The 16,289-nt window shown below is 46.5% G+C and overlaps 3 protein-coding genes across 3 annotated transcripts; 1 reads left to right on the top strand and 2 right to left on the bottom strand.

The window, feature by feature from the left end:
• The first annotated feature begins 416 nt into the window (after positions 1-416).
• Positions 417-2,162, top strand: LOC136492221 (uncharacterized). Its single transcript, XM_066488314.1, has 3 exons — positions 417-1,365; positions 1,547-1,610; positions 1,829-2,162. Exons 1-3 carry the CDS (start codon positions 417-419, stop codon positions 2,160-2,162), a joined length of 1,347 nt encoding a protein of 448 aa, XP_066344411.1.
• Positions 2,163-5,277: 3,115 nt separating this feature from the next.
• LOC136493434 (protein S40-7-like) lies at positions 5,278-6,710 on the bottom strand. The gene has a single exon (XM_066489520.1). The coding sequence runs from the start codon at positions 6,531-6,533 to the stop codon at positions 5,898-5,900; it is 636 nt and encodes a 211-aa protein (XP_066345617.1). The 5' UTR covers positions 6,534-6,710; the 3' UTR covers positions 5,278-5,897.
• A 4,169-nt stretch (positions 6,711-10,879) lies between these two features.
• LOC136493433 (uncharacterized membrane protein At1g16860-like) lies at positions 10,880-13,415 on the bottom strand. Its single transcript, XM_066489519.1, has 4 exons — positions 12,964-13,415; positions 12,367-12,522; positions 11,524-11,735; positions 10,880-11,425 (listed from the first exon to the last, which is right to left on the bottom strand). The coding sequence occupies exons 1-4, from the start codon at positions 13,381-13,383 to the stop codon at positions 11,239-11,241; spliced, it is 975 nt and encodes a 324-aa protein (XP_066345616.1). The 5' UTR covers positions 13,384-13,415; the 3' UTR covers positions 10,880-11,238.
• Between the last annotated feature and the right edge of the window lie 2,874 nt (positions 13,416-16,289).

Below are 16,289 nucleotides of genomic sequence, written 5' to 3'. Positions count from 1 at the left end.
ATAAGTTGATGTATGGTTTTGCCATATCCTGGTTTAACAAGATGCAATGTAGTAAGAGGCATCTTCGTCAGGCATCTGATAGTCTGATACAATTGTAAAATCGTCTGTTCCATCCTTTTATCATAAACAAAATGCAGTCAGTTATATATCGATATAGATTCTGTGAATCATCAGGTGATGTGTGGCTGTGAACAGATAGCAAAAGATGCATATATGGTTATGTATATTAAACAGGTTCCTTGAAGAAGAAAAACTGTACCCATTCAACAAAATCAATCCAATGACACGTTGTTCTAGAAAAAAAGTCGTCGCTGAACATTCCACGGTGCATATTCCTGTCCTATGTTACACGGATACGTCCAGGAAGGCACGTATCGCGTATCCGAGAAGCCTTTACCTTTGCTTGTAGCCGCAACATGCAAGATTATGTGATTCCTGGTTACAACAGAGTTAGGGAGGGGCTTCTGAAGCAAGAAAGGACGCACATAGAGACTTTGTTGGAGAGCACAAAGAGCACATGGGCAGAGAAGGGAATCACAATCTGCTCTGATGGTTGGTTAGATCCTCAGAGGCGACCAATCATCAATTTTGTTGTTGTTTCTGACAAGGCACCTATGTTCTTGAGGGCTGATAATTGTGAAGGTCAGTACAAATCAAAAGAATACATTGCTGAGAAGTTGAATGGTATAATTGAAGAAGTAGGTCGACATAATGTAGTACAAATCATTACAGACAATGCTACAAATTGCAAAGGTGCTGGTCTCATAATAGAATCTGAGTATGATAACATATTTTGGACACCATGTGTTGTGCATACCCTCAATCTTGCGCTAAAAAGTATATGTGAACCTAAAATAGGAAACAACCCCTCTGATGAAGAACTATTTGCTTGGGGGGAACTTGAATTTATGTATGATGTTAAAACTGAGGCTGCAATGATAAATAATTTCATAATGAATCATGGCATGCGGCTTTCAATGTTCAATGAGTTCAGCCCTTTGAAGTTACTTTCTATTGTTGAAATAAGATTTGCCTCTGTTGTTTGTATGTTGAAGCGGTTTGTTGAGGTAAAAATAGCCCTCCAACAAATGGTGATTAATGACAAATGGAGTGTGTACAGAGAAGTCAGAGATGATTCTCCAACTCCAACAGCCCAAATTGTCAAGGACTTGATACTTAGTGATGTATGGTTGGACAAGGTGGACTACATTCTTAAGATTACTACTCCTATTTATGAAATGATTCGTATGACAGACACCGACACACCATGTCTTCACTTAGTTTATGAGATGTGGGATTCAATGATAGAGAAAGTGAAGAAAGTCATATATCGATACGAGGGCAAGCAAGAAGATGAGGAGTCAAGTCTGTACTCGGTTATTTATGACATATTGATTGCTAGGTGGACAAAAGGAAATAATCCACTTCATTGTTTAGCTCATTCACTTAATCCAAGGTACAAATTGCCATTCTGATTTTTTTCATTGACTTGAATGGTCAGTACAGATTTTTTTTCATTCACTAAAATCATCATTGCCAATTGCAGATATTATAGCAAAAAGTGGATTGAAGAAGGTCCTGGCCGTGAACCACCCCACAAGGATAAAGAGGTATAAAAAATGAGGATGGTTTGCTTCAAGAAGTTCTTTCCTGTGCCAGAAGAATTGACTAAAGTAAAAGAAGAGTACTCAAGGTTCTCTAGTTGTTCAGAAGAATTTAATGATCCTGACTCAATCCATGATAGATGGGCTGTTTCCTCTATGACTTGGTGGACAAATCATGGATAATCTGTTCCCTTATTGATGAGTTTGGCCATGAAATTGCTTAGCCAGCCAGCCTCATCTTCTTGCTGTGAAAGAAACTGGAGCACCTATAGCTTTGTCCATAGTGTCAAGAGAAATGCCTTAACTCCAGAACGTGCTGAAGATTTGGTCTTTGTGCACTCAAATCTGAGGCATCTGTCAAGAAGAACTGATGCATACAAGACAGGAGAGACAAGGATGTGGGATGTAGGAAGGGATTCTTTTGATTCACTTGGTGGTGTTGGCATTCTTGAAGTGGCTGATCTGTCCCTTGATGAACCTGAACTGCAAGCTGTGTCTTTTGGTCTGGATGAGCTGCCGGTTGATATTGTGGATGACAATGAAACAATTGAGGAATAGGAACTTGCTGCTGCATGAATTGCAAGCCTAAATGCCTTCTATTAATTTTCTAAATTTGAGACTACTATATTTGAGAGTTGATGAGACTGCAGACCTTCTGTGCTGTAATAATAGTACTCTTAGAGTCTTAAGTGGTTAATTGCAATGTTTTATTGTTATCACTTATCAGTTTTAAATAGCAGTTACAGTACTCCTTTGTCCTCTCCTCTCCTCATCTCCTGTCTACTTCAGAGTTCAGACTCCGGTACACTAGTAGTACAAGGTGATGTACTGATCTATTACTGATTACTGAATACTCAAGTAGTTAAGTTTTAGTAATAAATTGATTGATAGTTGGTTACTTGGTTTTTCTGTGCAAATTCTGGACTTGGAGTCTTGGAGAACTCGAGAATGGACAATTGAAGATTTGAAGAATGGAGATGATTCCGGAGTTCCGATCTTTGCTTTGGCTGGTACTTGCTATTGCAAGGTAATTTACTACTGTCACTCTTTCACAATGTTAATATGCGCTATTATCTATATTTATTAAAAAACAGTAAAACGTATCCACGTATCGGGTTTCTTAGGAAATTGCCGTATCCGCGTATCCGTATCCGTGCAACTTAGTTCCTGTCGTTATCTCTACATCTGATCATTCCTTTTCAGAGAAAAAGCGGGACATTTGGTCCCATCAAAATCAGAAAATTCAGTGAAATCTTTGGAGGATAAGAATCTCAACCTGGCCCTTTCTCAAGGCAAACAAACGGAGTGGGCCCTCCAGGTTGTAGACTTGTAGCAGGGGGACCCACCCTCCGTCCCTCCCTCCCATGTTTGGCATGAGTAGCTTGGTTGACTCCACCCATTCCGCCATGATAAGGTTCTTGAAGCAGAAGTAACCCTCTAATTTATTTTCCTGTCAATTTCCAGGGGCTCATACTTACATCATCACTAGACAGTAAAATAATGGTATTCAGGATATGGCTGACCACTTGGCCAGACATGAAAGTGCCTTCTGGGCCAAAAACTTCTTCGAGAAAACAATCTCGAAAGAAGGCAAAAGAAGGCAGGGATGATGCTTGCAGCCCACAGATTGTGCCGGAAACAATACAGTAAAGTGATGATCGGTTACAGTTGCCGTTTCTTCTGCCCCCCTCGGTGCTTTCCGCGCACGTCGCGGTCCAGCTGACGCTGGCGCGTGGAAGCCCTGAAAGGGATGGGTGAGTCGGGGGCGGGGGGCATCTCGCGGCGAGATGCCAGTGCCAGGACCAGGAGGCGCCCAGGACTTCCCACGCGAACCGCTCGGCGTGGGTCGACGCCCATCAGACGTTTCGCCGATGCCTTTTGCTGATTGGAGATCGGCATCGTTCGGACTTTGGGACGATCACTCACTGATGTCCTCGCTGATTGTAAGAGTGCTCCCTACTCATCAAAGACGTCTGAACGGCCTGAGATGCTGCTCGATCGGTTTACTGATGGATGGATGGCGCAGGGTGTCGCGGAATCTTTGGCGCTACTTGGAATACTGCTAGTAGCCTACGGCCCTAGTAGTGACTTTGCATCGGCTGGCTCGTGTTGTGCGGGTGCCATTGAAATGGAGGAGCAATAATACACTTTGTGCAGTCCAGTCCTGTTCGGTTGATTGGTACGTATAGTACTCCACCTCCACTACCGGTCGAGTTTAACGGTCCAAGACTGCCTTGATCCACCATTCCAGCCATTGGAAAGGAAATGGGCATCCTATGCTCGGCACCGGAACCGGACCCTGGCGTAGCGTTGTCGTCTGCGCTTCTGATTCAGTTTGTCATTTGGTCGCTCGGTCTGCCTCGCCGCAAAGGCTCGAGAGCTGCCAATCTGGCACGGGAGGGATCGATCATCTCCAAGGGCCGGCCACCAAGCAGCGAGGCAAAGCATATTTGCGGGCCAGAACGGAATTCTCGTACATACAAGACCTAAACAAGTCGCTGCCGCTACTTGGAATACGTAAAGGCGGAGAGGGGAAGGGAACCGGGCCCGTACGTGTAAAATTCCTAACAGATTCCAGCAAAGCCGCCCTCACCAGCAAAAGTTTTAGAGCATAAAAATTCTTGTCACAGCGCGCGCATACTGGGATGGAGCCGGCCACTGGCCGGACTGGGGCATCGTCGTTACTCCGTCGACAGACTGACGATGTACGCCGAGCAATGATGTCGAATCTTGAGAGTAATTAACTTCCCCTGGTATGGGCGATTGGGCGCCGTGTCGCCTTCACGGAAAAGCAAAACGCCTGTGCAGTACCTCCAGTATATATCCTTCTATCGTTCCAGGAGGTGACCCGGCATCCACTCGGCCCCAAAAGTCGTGTGAGGAGACCACGACAGCGGTAAGCGAGCAACGATGTAAGGTTTTGTTTGCTTACCTCGGGTTTATATAAAGAACTTAGTATATAATTGAGTGTTTACTTCGAGTGGCCAACAGACATCTCAATTTGTAGGCCACCTTATATTATCCACGCTCTCCAACTTATATAATCTTTTAAGATGTTCTAGAATCTGGCGAACAAAACTGGATTCTACGATCTGGCAGTCAAACGAACAGGGCTGAGGACATGTCATCACTTTCTAGTTGGTTCATGACTAAAACTTGCTATGCCAATGGCTAGTCATGCCATAGTTTTTTTTGGCAGTTGTTTGTTTCGCTGCCATAACTATAGCGCGCTACACTTCTTAGCACTCTGTCTCAAATACCATAAATTTATTTTTGTCAAACTTTACCACAAGTATGTCTTTAGTTTTACTCGTCACAATTTCTGTGGCAGCCATAGTTTGCGGAAGGTCGAACATGGCAAACTACTTACCGACCAAACAAGCTCTTATCCTCTAACAGTGAAAGATGATACGTCTAGTAAACTGCTGTTATCCTTCCTTTAGGTGCCTTCTGCATTACGTTTTACTTTTACCGAGTCAAAATATGAATCTGAAGCTACTTACCATTTTAGGAAAGTTTCACTTAAAGTTTTAAGCTAAAACCATGAGCCCAGGAAAGCTAAAACCATCCTCATATCCAGCTTTTTTTTTTCCTTCCAGAAATCGGCTTCGAAGGCCATGACTGATCAACATGATCAGGCAATGCAAAAGGAAAGCATTTGTGCAAGCGGATATACTAGTACGGATGTATACTAGTCCATTAGTACAGATTAGAAAAGGCACTCTATTAGCCACAGTGGTATACAAAAGCTATGTACACACCACATCTATTTTACACTTCTGCACACTAGACCACAGGTTTAACAGTGACAAGCTCTGCTACACACAACAATTTTAGCTATTCTGCATCATCTTCCGAGAAAATCTCTTTATCAGAGAGTTGCAGAGATCCTAAAACATACTTAGGTCCCGTTCAGCTTACCTTATAATTCGCACTATTCGGCTTGTTTTTTCAGCCGGAAGAATGTTTTTCTCTTACAACAATTCAGCTAAAACAATGTTTTTCAGCCAAGTTTCAGTAAGCCGAACGAGCCCTTAGATGCAGACTGATCACAGTAGTTTTCTTCCATGAAAAATACTGAAGCACCTGCAGCTACTTCCACAAAAAAAATACACCTCATAAACCTAGTAAGGAAACGCCCACCTTTTTGGCATTTTCAGTGCCTGGCAGCTGGCACAGCACTACGCTACGCAACAAGAAGCTGCCAAGGTCCGAGGCAGCTCAAGTGGAGTGGACTGGAGTGACGTGGCCAGAGAACGAGACGAAACCTCCAAAGGAAAGGGACGTCCTTTTTCACAGGTCGAGGAAGCCCGTGGTGCGCCACACGGCGTTGCGCACGCGCCGGAGGTCGCGCCCCTTGAGCGTGCGCCCGGCGCCTTCCATCATCGACGACGCCGCCGCGGCGCGCCGCGCGGCCATCTCGTGCGGCGGCACCACGGGCTCGCCGTCGTCGTCGTCCTCGTAGTCCGCGGCGGCCTGTAGCTCCGCTTCCCGGCGGCGCCTATCCGCCGCCGTCATCGCCTTGGGCCAGGCCGGCACGGCGACGGGGGCCGACTGGTGGTACGGCTGCGGGGCGTGCTGTCTCTCTGGGCGCGCGACGGCCGGGACGGGCGCGGTTGTGGGCGCGTGCAGGGGGTGGTCGTCGGCGAGGAGCGCGGACAGGCCCATGCTGCCTGCGGGGAAGTGGCGCGACGACGTGGAGATCGGCCTCCGGAGGCTGCTGGCGGACGAGGCGGAGGGGGACGGGGTCGGGGACGGCGAGGAGGTCGCGCTGGAGGAGGAGGACCAGACGACGTCGCGCTCGTCGAGCTCCAGCGGCTCCTGGACGCCGCCGTGGGCGCTGGGGGCCTCGTCGGGTTGCTTGAGCAGGCCGAGGAAGCGGAGGGACGGGGAGGCGGTGGTGACCAGGCGGCGGCGGGGCGTGGACATGGCCGGCGGCAGGCAGTGCCGGGCTCCGCTCCGCTCAGGCTCAGCTCCTTGGCGCTTCCCCGTGCGTCGTGGTCGCCACTGGCCCTGCGCGTCGCGGCCTCGCGGGTTTCGGCCTCTGCTTTGGGCGCGTTATATTTGGCGGGCTGCGTACGCCAGTGGTGGGCGGACGACTGGTGGCGATGGCGTGTGGGCAGTGAATTATTGAGGCGTGATGGCGACAAAAGGGGGGTCGCCCGGCGCTGATCACCCCGTGTCGAGCGCTCGTGTGGTGTGCGCGCCGGGATTGTGGTGGTAGCGAGTGGTACGGTGTCTGCCGCGGCCGATATGGCGATATATCCAATCCAGCTTTTCGAGGATTTGTACCTGAAATCCGGAATCATTCACCGGGCGAGCCGCTTCCCACGGAAATTGGAAGCGCAGCGCAGGGACTGCAGCAGGAACACGACACTGCTGGCGACGGCAGCAGGAAAGATCGACGGTGACAGATCAGTACAAACAGAAGCTATGATGTTACTCGGTGCTGTAGGCACAAGAAAATAATCAACACGTCAAATACGTCACTGGCCGGGCAGTTCGCGGTTTGGTTTACGGTGGACTTGCAGATAAACATATCGGCGATCGTGTCGATTAACATAGTCCAATCAATTTGTTGTATCTAAACCAACACGGTGTCTACATGCATCATCCGCACGAATCACGGGGGCGATTGACAGGATACCTACCACAACCAAAATTTTTTTCCATTGGGGGCAAGGGAGAGACGGTTGGGATAATAATTGGACGTCGCACTCGGCGATCGATATAATAACAACATAAAAAACCAGGCTCCGATATTGTCTGTTTGGTATGCTGGGGCCTATGCCCCTCATCATAAGTGCTTCATAGGACTTGTGCGATGATGATTATTCGAATGGCTTTTGTATGATCAGACATTTTTTTTTCTTTGCATTGGAAAATCGAGAGCCTTATAAGGCCTAAAGAAACCGTTAAGATTCTGAGATCTACTTATCTAAAATTTAGTGCATCGGACGGTCTTTTTTTTCTAATGTTTTTTCGAGTTATTAGGTTAAGTTTTGGGTAAAAAAATTGCAGTTCATGTTCAATCTAATGGAGCTAGAAATTATAACCCGAGCTCACCAGATGCACTGATCAGGTCAGGTTGAGTTGGATTGGTCATGCCATCTAAATGCTAAGTGAACATAAACAGGCAAAAGGGACGGGGATGCCACATTCTCCGGCCATGGCTTGGGCTTAGGTGTGGGCACTCCAGTTACCTGATTAATTTGGGTTTTATGAAATTCGTTTACAAATTTGATAACGAAAACAGTACCTGATCTTTGGAATACCTTAATTTTCGAGTTCGGTTATTCCTAACCTACCCAAAATCTCGAAACATCATCAAAAATTCTAAAGAGACAGGGCCTGATTGGTTCGCTTTCAAAATTTGCCATGCCAATGATTTGACAAGCCATGACTTTGGCTAGTATTTGGTTTGCTATCAAAACTTGTCAAACTCTCATATTTGGCTTGCCAAATCTATGGTAATGTTTTTACCCAATTTTTGACTTGCCAAATCTTTGGCATGACAAATTTTAGATGCCAACCAAGCAGGCCCTATAGCCGAAAGTTTAAGCAATATAAACAACACTTATTAGAATTTTAGGACAAAAAGATAAAATCATTACACCATAAATCAGTAGGCCCCAGTTACATCACTATTAACATTAGATAATAGTGCAATCAATCAATCACAAATACTACCTCTGTCCGTGAAAGAAAGTAACTATGGTATACGTGCTAGTTAAAGTGCTTCACGTTTGACCATGTTTCTAGTAAATAGTATTCACATTTATAATTCTAAATTAATTTATTATAAAAATATATTTCGTAATTAATCTAATGATGTTTATTCGATATTATAAATATTTATATTTTTTAAACTATAATTGGTCAAACTTCTAGTACTAAACCATGACACTGTTCCAGAATTGCATTCTTTTGCGGACAGAGGGAGTACTAAATAGCATATAGTATTCTTTATATTTAACAAACATAAACCTAAATAAAATCTATAAGTTATATGATCCAATGGGTATGAAATTTTTACTACAATTTACACATACAATAATTAGCCTACCATAAAAAAATCATCACAATTGGACCATAGAAACTGTAGCTATAAATTATTCCATTTAATTACAGAAAATCATAAATCTAAAGTTACAACAAAAACTATGTACTAAAGCATGACATATTATATGTTCACTGTGTAGATCTACACATGTGGAGTCCAACAAAATTGGATTTATCAATTTTATAATTTTTCTATAATTTACTATGATTTTTCAAAGATTCAGCCAAAATAAATAAATAAATAAGACAAAACTGCCTTAAAACCGCTTATAACCGGACCAGGGAGGTAAGATGAACAGTTTTAAAAGTTAAGGGAAGTGTTTTGTCCGGTTTTGGAGTTCAAGAAGAAAAAATGGACTTTCGTGAAAGTTGAGGAGGTAATGTGGATTTTTTCTGTAGCTCTGTGTCTCGGCTTCTGTACGACCAATGGTAGCCATGGGCCAGGGGCCATTGTCCGGTGATGATCGGAGCCCAGTTGGCACATCTTCGAGTAAAAAGGCAACGATCCACGGTTCGATCAGTTGGGATACGCCGCCGTGGAGGATCACATCTAAAGATGGCAATGGGGACCCACGACCCGATACCCGACGGGTATTTACTCCATTAGGGTCTAAATATAGACTAAACACACTACCCACGGGTACGTAAATGGACTAAACCCTTCACCCATCGGGTACGCGGGTGTGGGTATGTTCCAGCAATTCCTGTACCCGTTTACCCATGGGTGAAAAATACTCGGCCCAAAACTAAATAAGCCCACTAGCCCATGTAAAACCCTAGGTTCACCCGTCGGTCCCACCTGGCGACTTGGCCGCTAGAGCCCTCGACCTCTCGAGGGAGGCTTGACGCCAGGCCTCCCACGGTCCCGCCGCCGAAAAAATAGGCGTGTGAGTAAAGCGCGTCGTAATATAATGATTTATGATAGAATGACTTTGTGTGATGGTGTAATGTGACTGCTGGTTGCAGAAGATATTATTATATGCTATTATTTATCTAATTTTATGTGCTCTGGTTAGTGGTGGTTGCTGTTGAATTATTGATTTTCATGTGCGTGAATAAATTATTGGCGGGTACGGGTGACCCGCCGGGTATGATTTACCCGGCCGGGTATGGGTCTGGGGAAAATTCTCCACCCATGGCGGGTATGGGTATTCTGGCGGTACCAAATTTTTATGGCGGGGATAGGTCTGGGGTGGCCATACCCGATGGGGATTTACCCATTGCCATCCTTAATCACATCGACGGCGCCAGGTGCTCTCGCCATCCACGACCACGAGTCACGAGTTCCTATGGATGCAATGCGTCAATGCTTTGAGTTTTTTTTTTTAGATGTGCTCCGTGGGCTTCCAGCACAGCAGCAGCAGCACGTGCTGGCGTGCATGGAGTGGAATGCGTCACGTCTGACGTAGCCGCCAGCCTTGATGCTCGACGCTTGAGTCTGACACTCTGACTGTATTTCCATTTGCCAATTGGCCAGAAAAAGGGATCGAAACCAGGTTGCAAACGAAGGCCCTGTTTGATGCAAATCGAATTGCAAACGAAGGCCAGTAATGGAGAAATACTATAGTTTTATAAAATACTTTGGTTTTTAAAAGTTACTAGGTGTTTAAATGCAACAAATCTTCAGTCTGTTCGGCTGGCTGGACTGGATCATAGATTATTTACTGCTGACTGGTTTGGTGTAAGAGAAAAATACTGTTCCAACTTATAATCCACGATCGTTTACGGTCTGCCGAACAGGCTGCTTGTAGTCTCTAAAACCGTGGTCTTATCAAAACTGTAGTTTTTTAGAGTTCTAGAAACTCTACTCATGACCTTTTTTTTTCTAAACCATAGTTTTATGTCTCTTTAATTTATAAAACCATAGTTTTATCTACAGTTTCAAAAACCGCATCACCCAAACAGGCACGAAATGAGCCTCCAGCCGTCCCCGGCTTGACGGGAGGTCTGGAGCGGTCCAAACCGAAAACCATAGTACCATTAGTCCACTACCAGTCTGCCATACAGTATTTCAGATAGAGGCAGTCAGGTTTTGCTAAAAAAAAGATAGAGGCAGTCAGGATAGAGTGCTAAACTCCGTCCTCAAACCCCAACGAAGTAGACAGAGCAAAATGGTATAGGAACGACCAACGAATCTCATCTTATATAAATGGAAAAACAAAGGAACCTGAAACACACACAATCCATCCCCCAGAAATGACTAGCACTACAACTATCAACCAAGTGAGAATGTACATTAGGATTACCTGAAAAGAACCACATGATCGAGTCCCAAAAGCAAAAAAATGTGGACCCATACAGGAAGAAAGATCCCAAGGGGCAAGGGCACCGCACAAGAGTTGTTAGCTGTTACATCTCACCGAGTTCTCACAGCTCTTCATGAGACGCCAGAGTTTGGCATGAAGTAACTTCTGTCGACCAATCTCAGCACTAAGGGCGTACCCAGTGCAGAGAGCTCCCGCTCTGTGCGGGGTCTAGGGAAGGGTGTTAGTGGCAAGCCTTACCCTCGCCTGTGCAATACGAGGAGACCGCGACTCGAACCCGGGACCTTCCGGTCACAGACGGTAAGACTCTACCGCTTACACCAGGCCCGCCCTTCGACCAATCTCAGCACTATTCCGTCAAAATATGATGGGAGGAGGCACGACAGCAACACAAAGCCCGTTGATAGAGGTTCCGGAGGAGGAAGTATCATGGCATCCCCGTTCTTCTTGCTCAACATTCCAATCACGCTCAACCGCATTCCTTCTCTGATATACCTGTAATCATGTGAGATCGTACTATTCAGTTTACAAGGGTTCAGCATACATATAGTCCATAGAAAAAAGGGAATAGATATTCTGGATCATTTGATTACCCTTCCTCGAGACGGACAAGCTGAGCTTCTTCAGAAGAAAGGTTTCTTTCTTCGAGCCAATACTTTAGAGTAGAAGATAACTCAGTGTCCCTGCTTGTTGTCACCAGAAGATTTTCATCGATCAGAGGCACAACCTTTGAGTGGTGCCCAGCTTTCACCAAGGCTCTTTTACCTGATTTTGCATCCGTTATGTAGAAATCAGCAGCAAACCTCTGCCCAACCCCACAGAATGTTTGAATAAGAAATATATCATATTTGACAACTTAAATTCTTATTAAGGTGTTATTGTCTACAATAATGACAGAGATTATAGATTTTATAAACTTTAGACTTTTTGGAACTTGGAAAGTTGTATTAGTGAACAATATTAGTCAAAACGAAATATCAAATTGCAAGTTCTTGTAGTATTATTCAGCTATGCAACAAGACTTTTTCAACTAATACAACTGAGAAACTCTACCATAAAACTACTGTCAGGAGAAGAAGAACGCGAAGTTTGTTGTATAAACTCCCTGTGGACCTTTCCTCAGTATCTTGCAATAAACAGAAGAATATAGGTGTTGGAATACAATATACTGGAACTGAAACTAAAGCGGCAGAAAGAGACTTCGGCTATTCTATATTTCTATTGCAAGCACTAGCATTACCATTTTGAAAAAAAAAAGGGAATGTTTCAGATGAAATTGGATTGCATTAGACTCCTGTAGGGCATGACAAACAAAAGGAGTTAACACATCAGGGCCTAAGGCAGTTGATAAAGGAAAGGATCTACTCATATGATTCATATCAAAACATGTAAGAAGACATTGAAATTGAGAGCATATGACAACAAAGCATTATTACCTCAGCATGTGCTAATTTCCACTTGGAACATTGATTCCAAGGATTTAGTGTCATAGAACCCCATCTAGCACATTTTCTCAAAAGAGTACATGTGTATACACAATTCTCAACCTTCTCATATGACGAGATCAGTGAAATATCGCCACATGAAACAGACTGCATGAAAGAATGAACGGAAAATTGAGATTAGGATACTAGGAATACTGAAACTAACCCATGCGTAATTTGGTGATTGTGGCCCTCACATGACAGAAAACATAAAGCACCAGTGGTACCAAAAATGTGAAATGGCAAGCTGAAACTGAACAATGAATCCAAAGTAACTGCTATTAATAGATAAAGTACTGCGAAAAATATTCGACATAAAATTCGGATAAGGGTGGGCTCTCTCTCTATATATATCCCCTTTGCAAGCTGCTGTTCACAGACATCTAGTGCGAGTGAATTAAGTGCAGAGAAACGTAATGCAATTGCGAACACCAGCTCAATTGCAAAGCATAAATGCTGCAGTTCACAGCGGTGACCACAATTTCTTAGACCAATTGAGCAAAATTCGTGATAAAGGAAACGTAATGCGCGTGGGAACGGAAAACATACTCCGGTGATCTTGACGAGCTGGCCATCGGCCGCCACGCGGAGGCTGGAGGCCTGGAGCCCGTCCACGAACCGGCGCAGAGCGCGGCCCGACGCGGCGGCGGCGGCATTCCACAGAAGGAACGCCGCCACGGCCGCCGAGAGGAGGACCGCCACCACGAGCAGCGCGGCGCTGTGCACGACGGCGAGGACGAGGGCGCCGACCCCAAGGCCCACCGCGAGCAGCGCGGCGACCGCCCACGCAGCCGCCCTCGGGAACGGCGCGGGCGCCCCCGCCGCGGTGGCGGTGGCGGCGGTGGCGCAGAGGTCGTTCAGGGATGCCGCCGACGCCGAGGTGGCGGCGTCGGCGTCGGTGGTGGCGTCCTCGTCGGCGGTGGCGGTGGCGCCGCGTCGCTTCCCGTCCTCGCGTCCCCCCGGAAGCATAGTGGCATCGGCTTGGTGGTTGCGGGGGTGGGGACTGGAGCGACTCGTCTCGGGCTTTGGCCCTGCGCCTTTTGACCTTTTTGTCCTCGTTTCTCCGTGGTGGGTTTGGTATTAGCGTGCGGTTTAAGGAAACCAGCTGCGGTTCTTATGATGCTGACTTGCGGGACCACGTAAGTCCTGGTCCTACTCGTCAGCATAACAAAAGGTAAATGATGAGGTCTGGTTGTACACAAGTGCATCGGTGTTACTTTTTTGGAGCAAAAAGAACGAAAGAACGCGCACAGCCCGTCCAGCGCATGACATGTGGGTCCTCTAGTGCTATACCACGGGCGTCAGCGACTGTTGGCGCGTCACTGGCCCGTGGGCGGAGCACGAGCACGGGCAGGGGCACGACGGGGATCAGGCGTTGCGTGCTCACATGAGGATGAGGTGGTGCGCTCACCAGTGGAACTGCCTCTGACTCTCTGAGTGAGCGACTGATCCTGAATCAGCTGTTAGATTCGTACCCGCACTGTTTGGGCAACGCACACCTGTGTCTGACAAGTGGTCCCAGGGAGGCAGGGACCCAGAGTTACGACTGGAGTAGTCCTAGATGAAGTCGAGGACGTGACGTGTTAACGCCGGTCTCCTTAGGAGTTTCACGTGAGGTTCATTTCCATGAAATAGATTGTTATATAGCTACTTTTGATAATATGACATTGTATTTAAGAAGAGAGAGAAGAAATATGTTTTATTTAGATAAAACTCTTTTGGAATGATTATCAACCCTCTATGAGTCTTGAAATTAAATGCATATGAAATCATGGAATGAAACTCTCCATTGAGAGTGGACGATTCATCAAGTTTTATTTCATTTCAAATGACATGGTAATCTTGGAAACAAACGTAGGCCCCGTTCGCTTGTCTTAAATTTGGCTTGTTCGGCTTAGTTTTTTCAGCCGGAACAGTGTTTTTCTCTCACAACAATTCAGCCGGAACAGTGTTTTTCAGCCAGTTTCAGCCAAAATTCAGACCAGCGAACGGGGCGGTAATTGTCGGTGTTTTCGGACCACCGACGAGTAAATTTGTATTTGCGCATCTGGCTCGGATAGTGTGCTCGGAGGACACAAGGGTGTATATTAGTTCGGGCGGAACGTCCCTAGTCCAGTTTACTGCTGCTCGTGTTACCGTTGCTCGTGTTACCGGCACTTGGTTTGCGGTAGGGGTTATAAACATGCGAGAGAGAGAAATGATCCCAAGTCTCTGGTGAAAGGAGTGAATGGGTGCTGAGGGCTCGATCGCTGCTCAGTCGTGTGCTCGTGTCGTGCTCTTGTGTTTTTATCTCGTGGTTCGGTCTCGTGCGGATCTGGATCCTCTTTCATGGTACGCCATGCTTCCCCTTTTATAGGCGAAGGAAAAGCGCGGATTACAGTGGAGAAAAAGGAGAAGAACAAGAGAGAAGAAGACTTTCAGGATCGTCGGGTCCTTTTCCTTCATGTGGGTCCCGCCGATCCTGTAGATGTCAACAGGGATGGCTCCACGTCATGGCCTGCTCATCACTGATGCCATGCGCATACGTCATCTGTCGGTCATGGCGTTCCATTCCGTCCCAGCGAACGTCGTGGTGAACTGACGCGCCTGTCAGCGTTCGTACAAGGGTTAGGTAGAATAGCACTGGCACGCCCGACGCTATTCTTGATGTGAATCCTCTGGTATGACCTATCATGGCCACGAGTTACATTTAGACGTGCCTTTATCTTCCCTGGTGTCAGAGTTCTGACCTAGGCCCATACGCTTGGACCTAGAGTGGTTGACGGTGGTATGGGTCCCCGTCGGACGTGACAAAACCCGCGTCCTTGGGGTCGGGCGAGACAGAGCCCGCGACCTTGAGGTCGGGTGAGACGAAGCCTACTGCCTCGAGGTCGGACAAGATAGAGCCCGCGGCCTTAGGGTCGGGCGAGGCGGAGCCCGCAGCCTTGGGGTCGGGCGAAACTTTTTAATACATCTTGCCCTATTCGGAAAAGTCAGCGTGGGCGCTAATTTCCTTGCTGTGGGTATCCCTAATATCGATACCGATAGTAGCCCCCAAGTCTGCGGAGGAGTAGAATACTCCTTTGGAGGCTTTTCTAGACGGGAGGACTCTGAGGGCCTTGGCCTTCTTTTTGTAGCCCGCGGCATGTCCTAGTAGGGTGGCGGTTCCCTTTTGTCACGATCGGTATTCTTGGGGCATGTAACCGAAGAATTCGGGAGGTCAGATAGACTTTTCTTGATTTCGGTCCCTAGGATCTGATCGGTCCATCGTCGTACTGCTACCGCGCGTTCGATCTCCTTATGAGTCTAACTTTCCTTGAGCCCCCGTGCGTAGCAAGGGTCCGATCGAGGGTCGGTGAGCTATTTCTGAGTGGGGCCCTAGCTTCCCGTTCGCGAGGGTCCGGCATGGGTCAGCTGGGGACCGACTCTAGACTCTTGGCGGTCAGTCCATATAGTTCTTGGGTCCGTTTGGCCGGTTGTAGGGTCGAGATGGTGGACTAGAGGGGAGGGTGAATAGTCCTTTCTAAAATTAATCGTGTCGGTTAACTGAAATAAGTACGGAATTAATACAATCAGTCTAGCCAAGACTACACCTCTCTATCTTTATTCTCTAACACCTCGCTAAGATCCTAATTAAGCAACAAAGGTGCCAGGCTAGCTAGAGCTCACCTAACCAATTCTAGAAGCAAGGTCACATAAAACTATGCTGCTAGTACTTCAAGTAATGAGGGAGCTCCTACACATGCTAGTAAGCAAAAGCACAAAGCCAACTAAGCTCACTAGCAATGCTTAATTACAAGGCAACCAATGCCAAATTAGAGAGTGAAAATACTTAGCTACACAAACTAAGCAATGTGACTAACAAGGTTACACAAACCAAATTAGCTATGCAAGGG

The sequence above is a fragment of the Miscanthus floridulus genome, chromosome 11 (assembly GCF_019320115.1).
Source record: "Miscanthus floridulus cultivar M001 chromosome 11, ASM1932011v1, whole genome shotgun sequence".
Taxonomy (NCBI): Eukaryota; Viridiplantae; Streptophyta; class Magnoliopsida; order Poales; family Poaceae; genus Miscanthus; species Miscanthus floridulus.
This window is presented reverse-complemented; position numbering and strand designations above follow the sequence as displayed.